The sequence below is a fragment of the Gracilinanus agilis genome, chromosome 5 (genome assembly GCF_016433145.1).
Source record: "Gracilinanus agilis isolate LMUSP501 chromosome 5, AgileGrace, whole genome shotgun sequence".
NCBI lineage: Eukaryota > Metazoa > Chordata > Mammalia > Didelphimorphia > Didelphidae > Gracilinanus > Gracilinanus agilis.
In genome coordinates this window covers 108,493,486-108,506,390 of record NC_058134.1, presented here as the reverse complement: position 1 = coordinate 108,506,390, position 12,905 = coordinate 108,493,486, and the positions used below count along the sequence as shown (strand labels likewise).

The 12,905-nt window shown below is 38.0% G+C and overlaps 1 protein-coding gene across 1 annotated transcript in view; it reads left to right on the top strand.

Annotated features, from left to right (window-relative positions):
* Window positions 1–12,608, top strand: part of TMEM178B (transmembrane protein 178B) — a 443,620-nt gene extending 431,012 nt beyond the window's left edge. Inside the window, exon 4 of the mRNA XM_044678001.1 lies at window positions 12,358–12,608. Coding sequence (XP_044533936.1) covers window positions 12,358–12,608 — 251 coding nt within the window. The remainder of the gene's footprint in view (window positions 1–12,357) is intronic.
* The last annotated feature ends 297 nt before the right edge of the window (window positions 12,609–12,905 follow it).

Below are 12,905 nucleotides of genomic sequence, written 5' to 3'. Positions count from 1 at the left end.
GACCTAACTAAGCTTGAGCCCAAGGCCAATATTTAATATTACCCAGGAAAGTCCCTTAACCTCTCTGATAACTCTATTTCTACCTTTTTTAAGTGGAGATCATTTTTATATTATTATTAATTTCACTCCAACTTGTGCCACAGTAAGAAAAAATTATATGGCCCCTGGGGGATAATAATAATATATAAATAATATCTATTATGATATATTGATTTTATAATAAGATATACAATGAAATATTATTTACATAATATCACATATACATATAATTATAATAATATAGGTGGCAACTAGGTGGCATAGTAAGTAGAGTGCCAATCCTGGAGTTTGGAGGACCTGGATTCAAGTCTGATCTCAGACATTTCCTAGCTGTGGACCCTGGGCAAATCTCTTAACCCCATTTATTTAGCTTTGCTGCTTTTGTCTTAGAATTGATACTTAGACAAGAAGGTAAGGGGTTTTTTAATTATAATAACAAATACTATTATATTTTATTTTGTAATCATGATCATTTGCTCTCTCTACTTTGCTGGTTTGTATAAACCACAAAATGCTCTAGTTAACATGAATTATTATTACTGACCTTGACTATTATTATTATTACTGATATTCCTTTCCCTTTGAGGCCTGGTACTCAAGGGTCCTATGACTGCTTTCACTCAAGACTGATAGCTATTATTTCCTCAGCTGTGTCCCTGGCAAAGAATGAATCAACTAACTCATTTGGAATGGAAAATATAATTTTTTTCACCCTACCCTGTCTGTGCATGCTAATACAACAATAATTATGAGGATAGGTATATCATCTTGCCTAGGGTGTTATAGACCTAGACATCAGATATCCACATCTGCCAAGGTTTAATCATCACAAGTTACAAGATGCTAATATTTCTCTGTGGGAATCAGCACAGAAATCTAGGACTCTCTGTCTCTCAGTCAGCTCCACAAAAATGCAGAATTGGTTATAAGAGCATCATACAGATTCCCTTCCTCCTTCACATTAACTCCCAGACTTTCTACTCCTACTTGACTCAAGTCTTTAATTGATACCTCATTCTCCTCCTCTCCCAAAGACTCAATAGCTATTCCTAACATCAATATATCAACGGGGCCCAGTTTTGCCACTATGCCTTACCAAGGACTACTCTTTATATAGTCCAGAGAGATGATTCATGATTGTCAATAGCCTTACGAATCTGAAATCTTCCCACATACAGCTCTCTGCTTTCCCCTAGGGAATCTCAATCTCAGCACTAAGTATCTTACACTAATAGATCTAATAATGTTAGGAAAAGTAGATAGCATGAGTTAGCCTTCAAAAGCAGGTTGATGGTTTAACACCGTAAGTGATCCTATCAATATTCAATATATCTGTGATCTCATTTGTGTGAATGAAATGTTATCTCCATTACATATGGCAGCCTCTCCATTTCTCACTCCTCATCCTATCAGATTCTTGCCTGTGCCCTTCCATAAGTCCTCCCTGGAGAATTTGCTCAACATGGGCTTTCCTGTGGTTCTCTTACCGTTTTGAGGATACCAATGCATTACTTGAATGATATACTTGTGACCCCTTCAGTCTTCATGATTGGGCAAGTCACTTAGCTCCCTTTACCTGGCCCTTGCTCTTCTATCTTAGAGTGGTTAATAAGACAGAGAATAAACGTTATTAAAAATTTTTTTCAAAGGACTTTATATATGTTATTGCATGTATCCTCATAACAATCCTCTGAATTAGATCCTATTATTATCTTCATTTTACAGATGAGGAAACTGAGTCCAATAAAGGTCAATTGAGTTGTCTAGGCTCAAACAGCTAGTAAACATTTGAGACAACAAGCATTTATTAGGCTCAGATCTTGCTGATGTCAGTTCCAGAACTCTATCTAGTACCTAAGTGAACTGTCTATATAAGATCAATATGAGAATTGTTTTAAGGGAGTGGGGGAATGGTCTGGAACTGAGATTGGGGCTCCCAATAAGGAAATTCCCTCTACTAATTCAAATTGAGCTTTGCATTGCATCTTCTAGACATACAAATTTACTGGGAAGAGAGGGAGGGGTGGGGATTAAGAAATTAAATGTTTTGCTCAAGGTCACACTGTCAATAAAGTTTAGAGACAGGAACTTAAACCCAAGTCCTTCTTACTCTGCAGACAGTATTCTGTCCATTAAGCCATGCAATCAGCAAAGCATTTGATATATATATAGTTGAGAGTAATTAATGATTATAGACAGCTATTTGTATGTTGCCTGACTACCAGGGAGCTATCAGTCTTTCTCCTGGATCCCCAGACTTGAAGTCTTCAAAGATAATTGAGATGTTGGCTCCTGCCCACAAGAAACCTCCAGTTTAATAGAGAAGGTAACTTATACTTCCCATATTGGATCTAAGTATTCAGAGCAACGGTATAAAAACTGATAATACAAAACATAATGCAACTTTATAACAGGTACAAAGAGTATCAAGTGCAAAAAGGATTCCAAGGAGAGAGAGAGAGAGAGATTATTCTCTACTGAAGATAGAGGAAGATAGAGGAGGGGGCACAGCATAGGGACAGAGTCAGATCTCAGTACTGAGAGCATCTGCAGTGATGCTGGTACCTCAGCATCCGGTAGGAGGTGGTGGGCAGATCTCAGGGCACAGGGGCATTGACAGATCCTGGTCCAAGGAGACAGTACTTAGTCTCAGCAGCATCAGATAATGACATTGACTCCAATGGCAATAGTAATAGGTAGAAGCATAAAAAATGTAGAAAAACCCAACAGGCATTAATTAGGCATCACCTATGTACCAGGCACTATACGAAACTCATTACATTTTCAGTTTGATCCTCACAACAACCCTTGAAATTAGCACTGTTATTATCCCTATTTTACAGAGGAGGAAATTAAGTTTCTTCAAACAGAAGTTAAATGACTTTCCCAGTGTCACACAGCTAGTAAATATCTGATGCCATATTTGAATTCAGGTCTCTCTGTCTCTGGGTGCATTGTTTTCTCCGTCTAGCTGCTTTGTAGAGCAAATGTATGTAAAATAAGATTAAAAAAGAAGTTGAAGTCCAATTGTGGAAGGTCTTGAGTTTCCAGGCTAACAAAGTTTTTTAATTTCATTCCATAGGTAATAGAGAGATAGTAAAGTTGTTTGGTTGGTTTGGTTTTAGCATGAATAGTCATCAGACTTTTGTATTAGAAAAGATATTTGGCAGTGGTAGGAACAGGGACAAAGAGACCTAACTGTATTGTCCAAACAATTCCTTCAAAGAAGATATTTCCTGGAAATTCAGGCCAGCATTTAAACAAGTCTTTTTGGTGTTAACTTTTTTTTTGTTAATTCTCACCTTCTGTCTTAGAATCACTACCATATATTGGTTCCAAGGCAGAAGAACAGTAAAGCCTAGGCAATCGAGTTTAAATCATTTGCCCAGGGCCACATAGCTAGGAAGTTTCTGAGGCTAAATTTGAATCCAAGACCTCCCACCTCTAGGCCTGGCTCTCAGTCCACTGAGCCACACAGCTGCACCCCGGTTGTCTTTTTGATTAGCCCACTCCTATAGATAAACCTAGGTTGCCTCCAAAGCCAACACGTCCATCTCAGGATCATTGTTCAATCACCTTCAATCAGGAAAAGAAGCAGAAAGCAGAAAAGACAGCCAGAAACCCAAGCTCAAACTTTCCCATTGAGTCTCCCTGCTGTAGTCGCCCCAGGAAACAAATGATATATAGCTGAGATTAGAGAAAAGTGATCACCATCAACCCTACCCTTCCAGCAAGAAAGTCAAAGGGCATTCACCTATGCCAAAGCCAGGAGTAAAAAAGAGAAGTGAGGGAAGGTCACTTACTCCTTTTTAAAGGTCCACTGAATCATCAGCCCACCCTGCTCAGCACCCAGTAAGGGGACTCTTTACCATTCCCAAAGTGTCGTTCAGTGTGCTAAGTTATACCTGCCTGAATGGAAGCAGCCAGAGACTTTAGCATCTTCCAAAATGGCACCAAACCAGCACATGTGGCCAGTTGATGTGCTTTTTGTAGGAGTCCAATGTATTATGCCAAAAGGGAAGAAAGCTATTTGTCTCCCAGCTAATATATGGCAGAGCAAGGACTTGAACCTAGTTATTCTGATGCTCATTCCAGCACCAACCAGTATTTTCTTCCATGGTACACTGACTTTGTATTGCTTCATGACTCCTCAGTGATGAGTACTCTGTATGGTGAATGAAAAACCCACAAAGCACATGTTTAACTCCCAAAGGAGTTATTCCCCTTGTCATGGCCTTTTAAAGAGAATTAATTTGTGGAAGATGCCTTTTTCTAAAATAAAGACTTTTTTCTAATTAAAAACAAAAACCACAGGAACAAAATAGAAAATTAAAGAGACAATAGACAAATTTTAAATTAATGAATTTGAGAGCAAATTACAGAGAAACCAAGAGCCATGTGCAAAGAGAAAAACAAATGCTATAATACATCATTATTAGCTTTACGTAGCTTAAGAATCATACAGTGATAATGGAAGGAATGATTAAATAGACATTATGGCATTCAACGTATGCTGGAGCCAGTTTGTACTGACTTGTGGCTGATTTTTATATTTTCAGTATAATCATTTATATCTTCAAATGTTACAAGTCAGGGCTTGCTTTATGATTTTGTTGTTTTCTAGAATTAAGAAAATGATGGAGAAAATGTGAATGATGCAATTTTTAAAATAACTCTTACCTTCTGCCTTAGAATCAATACTACATATTGGTTTCTAAGGACAAAAGTGGTAAAGGGGGAGGGTGGGTGTTAAGTGACTTGCCCGGGGTCACATAGCTAGGAATTGTCTGAGGTCAAATTTGAACACAGGACTTCCTGTCTCTAGGTCTGATTCTCTAACCACTGAGCCACCTAGCTGGCTGCCCCTGATGATACAAATTAAACTTTAAAACATATGCCGTGGGGGCAGCTGGGTAGCTCAGTGGATTGAGAGCCAGGCCTAGAGACTGGAGGTCCTAGGTTCAAATCCGGCCTCAGACACTTCCCATCTGTGTGACCCTGGGCAAGTCACTTGACCCCCATTGCCTACCCTTACCACTCTTCCACCTATAAGTCAATACACAGAAGTTAAGGGTTTAAAAAAAATATGCCGTGTATTTTCTGAATTCCAAATATTAAACATCTGTTAATATACTACTGGATATAGTAAAAAAAAACACCCAAATTTAAAAAACAACAACAACAACAAACAGCTTTAGGCTTAGAAATCATTAAGTTTTGGGTTCAAAGACTGCTTTTGACACTTACTAGCTATGTATTAGTCAAGTTACTTAAATTCTCAGTCTTCTCATTTGCAAATCTATAGTATTCGCCCACCTGTCTACTCCAATCATGGAAAGAGTTAGCCTAACTACACCCAGGGAAAACCAAATGGAGTAAGAATGCTTAATGCCTAACCTAAAACTTACGTGAATGGATATCTGTCTCAGCAGCCTCTTGTAGAAATACCACAATGGACAGAAGAATAGAATAGAAGAAGAGTGGGATGGATTTTATTTGGGAAGTTGTGGAGTTCTTTTCATGACCCCAAGCTTCTTCCTGAAACAAAAGTTCATATTTTTAGTATCAATATGCTCTCAGAGATGCTTGAATGGCTGCAAGTCATGGAATGCCACCATCTTCTACAGGCATAAAATTGTAGGTCACCCAAAAAGCAATGGAGAGGTACACAATAGACATGAAGTTGCAGTATAATGCCAGCAAGTAATTATATAGAAGTAGCATAAAAATGGCATCAGAGAGATGCATGACTAGATAAAGAAAAAGATGGATTAGTCATAGTGAATGACAAGAATGAAGGAGAGCTGGTGGCCACCTCACGTGTTCTAGCTCCTTTTTTAATCTGTTTAATGACAAGAAATATAGTCTTTGGGCTGGGTCCCTGTCCAAAATCCAAATCGAATGGGTCAGCTTAGGTAGTGCAATGGTTTGAGTGTTGGCTTTGGAAGCAGGATTGCCTGAGTCTGTATACTGCTTCAGACACTCGTTGGCTCTTTGACACTGGACCCTTCAGCCTCATTTTCCTGACCTCTAAAATGAGTGATAATAGCACCCACCTTACAGGGTTAGTGAGAATAAAATGAGATCATTTATGTAAAGTGCTTTGCAGACCTTAAAGCTATTAAAATATAACTGCTCTTCGGTATTATGCTTATTGCCATCTGCATAGTAGGTGCTTGATTGCTATCAGCTAAATTAATCTAATTGATGATACTGCTATTGAGAGGTGGTAGAGAGGGGGGAGTTAGTGGGCACAGAGAGGGTCAACAATAAGGCAACAGAAGAACAGGTAATAATTGGGCATCTCTTCTTGTCAGTGGTGTATTCATCAGAGAACAAAGTGGATCTGGGAGGGAAATAGAAACTATATGTGAAAATCAAAGATATATTTAACTATTATATATCTATTGTCTCTACTCCCCACAGATGAAGTTTATAAACAAGAATATCTATTAAAATGGCTAAGAGTAACTTGTGTGACCCTGGGCAAGTCACTTAACCCCCAATTGCCTAGCTCTTGCTACTCTTCTGTCTTAGAATTGCTACTAGGACAGAAAATAAGAGTTGTTTGTTTTGGGTTTTTTTTAAGTGGTAAAGAGGAAATGGCTAGGAAGAAGACTTTGAAGGATATCTGATTTCTTATGTTCACATCTCCAATGCCTATTACAATTCCTGGTATACAGTAAACACTTAAAAATGTTATCCTTCATTCATTCATTTGTTCACACATATTGTCTCCATAAATACCAACAGTTCTTATTACTATCAACTTAGCCTGCCAATTGCCTTTGGTGACCACTTTTAATTCCCGTATCGACCTTCCCAGACTTGATCAGTCCAATAAATCAGATCTAAAAGTTTCCTACAGGGGACATTAGTTATTTGATTTTCTTTTCCAAAATGGAAGCCCCAGAAATGAATTGTCACAAGGGCCCTTGGTGTCATAGCTTTCGGCCCATTTCTCTAGAATCTGAACTTTGCTGATCTGACTAACTTGTTTTCCCGATGACATCCAAATTCACAAAATTTGGTAAGGTCTATCTAAACGTATGTAGCACTTTTCAAGAACTTAAGTCACTTGCTCATGAGCAGAAAGCTAGGAAGTATCTGAGGCATTATCCAAATCCATATGTTGTTTGTGTGTCTTATTTCTTTTTATTATCGTATAATCATTAACTATTCCTGGCTCCCATTCTAAAAATGGGCAAATGCTTTGCTGTGAATTATCTTTGCTTTCCCTTTTACATGGTCCCTTGTTCAAGGTTGTTGGAATCTTTGTGGTTTCTGGGAACAAACTCCTCATTCCCAGTATGCCTCAAAGTTTCAGTCTCTGTCATCTCTCTGGACTTGGATGCACCCTAATATAATATTCATTGCAAGAAAGATAGTGTAACTATAACACAAATATTATTGAGCCCTTAAGTACCATATACTCATTCCCATCTATAAACCCAAACATTCTTGAGCAAGAGGGATATAAGAACATATTTGCAAGAGCATCACCTACCTACTTTTCCCTCCCTGTTTTGTGCCTTAACTCATTTGGCATTTCTTTTCCTATAACACTCCCTTCCCCCACTTTTATATTTTATGTTGCCTTGGGCCCCACTTTTCCAAGAAGACATAAAAGGAAGCATCTTTCATTAGCTTCCTTTGGTTGACTAAATAGGCTCACATAAATTGTTCAACCTTGTCTGTGAATGAACATTAAAAAAAGTTTCTCTTTGGATGACTCCAGGAAAATTAGAAATTAATCTCTTTATCCTCTCTACTCACCAATACCATAGTTATCAGGATCTTATTCGCCAAAGCAAGACATCATCCCTAAATTAATTCTGTCTTTCAGTTTTGTAACTAAATATGAGAAATGTCTACAATGGAGAAATGATACTGCTTGGGTCATGAATACGTTGGGAAGAAATCAATCAGCCAGCATTAAGTGTTCACAATGTGTCAGGTATTGTGTTATACAGTGGGGATACCAACAAAAAAGTGCTTACATACTCATGGGGGAGACAACATGTGTATAAATAGGTGCACACAAAGATAGATTCAGAGGAGATGGAAGATAACCTTAGAGGAGAAAGCACTAACACTTGGGAGGAGGAGAGAAACCAGGATAAGTTTCATGCCAAAGATGGCATTTGAGCTGGGTCTTGAAGGAAGTCAAGGATTCTAAGAGGTGGAGATAAAGAGAGAGGGAGAGAACATTCCAGGCATGTGGGACATTCAGTATAAAAGCACAGATGTAAGAGATGTGGTGTCATGTGTGAGGACCTGCAAGTTGACCAATTATAGTTGGGCTATCAAATTTGTGGAAGGGCATAACATATAAGAAAACTCCAAAAGACTGGAAGGGACCAGGTTGTGGGGGCTTTAAATGCCTAAAGAGTTTATATTTCATCTCAAAGGTAATGAGACCACTAGAGCCTACTGGGTGGGTTCGGGTACAAGTGTCATGGTCAGACTGATGATGCAGACAATTCACTTTTGTCAGCTGTTTAGGAGATATTGATATGGGAAGAGACTGGAAGCAGAGAGAATAGTTAGGAAGTCATTGCAATAGTCGATATGGAGGTAACAGTGACAAGATCTAACAACTAGTTGAATCTACGGAGTGAGCATGAAGAATCGAGGACAAAATCAAGGTTTCAGACTTGAGTGACTGGGAAGATGATGCTACTCTGACAAAAATAGGAAAGCTTAGAAGGAAAATAGGATTGAGAAGGGAGATAATGAGTTCTCTTTTGGACATATTTAGTTTCAGATGAAAACATGGAAAGAAAAATGGCAAACAATTAAGTTAGGAGCTGATGTTTATATAGTGATTTATGTAGTTATTTCAAAGGACTTTTGAAATCATCTCTTGAACCTCTTCATTTTGCACATGAGGAAACTGAGTGAGAGAGGCCACAACCTTTCCAAGGTCACATGGTAAGTACATAAGTGCTATTCAAACCCTGGTTCTTTCCCCCAAATCAATGACTCTGAAGTATGCTCCTAAATCAATCAACAAACCTTTGAAAAGCACATACTAAGTACTAGGCATTATGATAGTCCCTGAAATTTCAAGACAAAAATGAAGCAATTCCCACTCTAAAGTAGCTTCTATTTTCTTAAGGAGACAGTGTTCACATTATAAGTGTATTCAAAATCAAGGCAAGAAAGCTTATGCAAAAGGAGGTACTTGCATTTGGGGAAAGCCAGGCTCTATTAGAATTGTAATAATGATAATAATATTTGATAGTTATAAAGTGCTTTAAGATTCTCAAAGTACTATTCATACATTATCTAATTTATTTATTAGCATCAAGAGATGGGAAGCACTATCATTTATATGCATATATACATGTATCTCTATCTCTATCTATATATCTATATCTATATCTATATCTATATAGACATATAGATATATAGATATCTTCCAGAGAGTCTAGCATGCTTCTTTTGAATGTTATAAGAATTCCTTTAATGTTTGAGAAAGGAATGGGAGGAAAAGGAATAGGACTAGGGTCAGGGGAGAGGAAAACAGAGAAACTGAAAATTAAAAACAAATAATCTACATTTTCCAGAAAGGAACTTCCCAGTCACTAAAGTGGCCTATGAAATTTTTAGCTTAAGAATAAGTATTTGAACCCTCCGGGACTCACATACTCAAAAGTATGTGAAGTATGTATTTTGCTAGGGAGATTATTCTGGGCCCATGTTCTTCCATGATTATTTAAAGGACAACCTTAGCTGGGATGTTGCCTGTGCAGACTTCTGTGGTGTTTGATAGACACCCAAGGAAAAGGGCCAATGTTAAGAACATCAGTATCAAGCAATAACAGAAAAGAAAGCAAAAGACTCTATTCAACCAATGTTTGTGGTGGGTGTGCTTGCTGTGTCTAACACTATGCTACGTTCTGTGAAAGTTATAAAAATATAAGAAGTGATCCTCAACCTCCAGAACTTGGAGTTTCAGTAGGGAGACAAAACAAATGCTAATGAAATGATTGCCAGTAGGTCCAGCATATGCTATTATAGTATTGCTTCAAAGTCATCCCACAATTTCACAACATTATTAGTCTAGGATAACCAAGACCCAGTCTGTATCTCTTATTACATGAATGCCATTTCCCCCAGGGAAGCAACTGCTTTCATAATGTTGCATTGCTTTTATTTTTTTTTCCCTGTGGTGCTTGCTAGCAACATTAGGTGGGGTATAGCTATATTTCTTCATTCAACACATTAATGGATCTGTGATCTCATCAATATGAGCAATCCCTCTGGCAATACAGCTTACAACCCATCCATGTCTTCTCATCCCATTACATTGTTATCCATGTCTTCCCAAAGACTTTCTCTCAAAGGATCTACCCAACATGACAGAGCCTTTTTAAAGGTTTGATTTTTTTAACATTCCACATGTAGCAATGGAGTACATTTACTAATCAATGGTTTTTGCTTGTTGTTTTCCCATAATTTATCCATTTCCTTTTTTGATCCAACATTTCTGGATGAAATTTCTTCTGCCACTTCCCAAGTATCAGAGATTGTGGTGCTGCTTCATCATTTACAGCAATATGGTGTCACCAAAAAAGTAACTTGAAATCTTTGAAAATATGTATAGTTTCCTAGGTATAATATCACCTGCCCTCTTCCTCTACTTCATTTCTGGGTCTAGCTCTGAAGTGCTTATTCAAGGAATACAGAGATAGGTAGATAGAAAGAAAGAAAGAAAGAAAGAAAGAAAGAAAGAAAGAAAGAAAGAAAGAAAGAAAGAAAGAAAGGAAGGAAGGAAGGAAGGAAGGAAGGAAGGAAGGAAGGAAGGAAGGAAGGAAGGAAGGAAGGAACAAAGGAAGGAAGGAACAGATAGACTTAATGATGGGTTGTCTACCTATATATGTGCATCTATGTATATACATATACATATTACTCAACGAAATATGAGATACTCGTGTTATGCATTCATACAAAATAAAAATGAGTTTTCTGTTAGATATGGAAAAGATAACTTTTCCAATTAAAAAACATATGAAAATACATTTGTTCTGAAAATCACCAACAATTTCTATCTTGTCACTCTACAACTTCTCCTTGTTCAAGTCATAGATATAGTACAAAGATTTGTTCTGATCTTAGTCTTCTTTCAGGATTCTCTGCTCTCTGTATCTATGTCTGCTACTAATACAGGTACGTGAATTTGAATAAGTTCACATATTTGAGATATGAAATAAGTTGTATTGGACCTAGAAAAAATTGAACTGTAGGGAAATAAGTTTCATTACAAATGAAAAATAAATACATCTCTCTCCCTTATCTTCCACCCACATACACATACACACTATCCTAACTCTCTTTCATCCTCTGTCTACCCCTGGCATCAAGGGTCTCTATGATTCCTTAAGTTGTCCTTGTTCTGAGGAATCAGAGATGTCAGCATCTTGAGTTCTTCACAGCGTCTTGAGCCCTTTGGGAGGGAAACAAGTTCATTCTCATTTGGTAAAAATCACATGCACAATGTAATCATACACTGCAGTAGTCCCCTATCAAAGAAAGACAGAAAGAACGTGAGAGTATAGGTAAGTATATGGCCGCAATCACTTAGGTCTCATGGCTGATGCATCTTGTCAGCCACCTTCCGGGTTGGAAATAATTAATGTTAACTCGTGAAAACTGTGTTAGAAATAACTCTGATCCAAATGACCTCATTCTGGTAGCTGGCCTTGGCCTCAGTAAAATATCCCTATGTGTTAACAGATGAAAAGAACTTACCAAAAATCACATCTGTAATGATATAAGTTGATGCCTTGCCACAATATAGAGAACTGAATTCGTGACAGCTATTGGAGACATGTGTAAAGATAAACAGAATATAATGTAGAATGTGATGTGTACAGGAACAAAAAAAAAGTATAGGAATGTTTTTCTTAATGAGGAACACAAAGCAAAGGGACTTACTGAGTTGTTTCATCTTCTCTCAAAGCAGTGAAACCCTCCAAAGGAGGTAAAGGATGTTCTTTTGCCTTACAGAATGATCAAGTGTTACTTCTTTGGTGTTTTCTCCAATGTATGGTTTCTGAATCTGCTCTGCCCAAGGAGAGAGTAAATGGGAGTAAGGGGTGCTCTTCCATAATACGCTCCTCCTTGTGGAAAATGCCAGTTATTGCTTTTGTTGTTATGCATTTTATGGTATTTTTTTCCTACCTGAAGATTTTAAAACAAAACTAAATTAGTAACATTCACCTCTTTCTTTCTTCCTCCCTCCCCTTCTCGTTCCTATTCCTTCCCTTCTCCTTTCCTTCTCCCCAATCCCATCCCAACCTTGTCTTCTAGGAACCTTCTGCATCATTTCACTGTGCACCTGTGTGGCTGGGATCAACTTCGAGCTATCACGCTACCCACGCTACCTGTATGTACTACCTGATGATATTAGCCATGGCTACGGATGGTCCATGTTCTGTGCGTGGGGAGGCCTGGGCCTCACGCTTATCTCGGGCTTCTTCTGCACCTTGGCCCCTTCTGTCCAACCTGTCCCCAGGACCAACTGCCCCAAAACCAGACCTGAAAATGGGACAGTGTGCTAAAACAAACAAACAAACAAACCCCCCATATATATATATAAATATATATATATAAAATATACATATATAAAAAGAAACTAAAGCAAGATGGTGCCAGTGCCAAGAGAGCATTGAGTTGGCTCAGGCACCCATGTCTCCACAGAACTTAGTGTTGCTTCATCCTTTCTCACCAAGATGGGGAAAACTTTGTGGTCATTTGGCTCTTCCATCAATTCGTAACTTATGGCTTCATGATTTTGTGAAGGTTGAGTGAATACACTCACTTGCAGTTGAATCACACTTCCTGCTACCAGTAAGGAT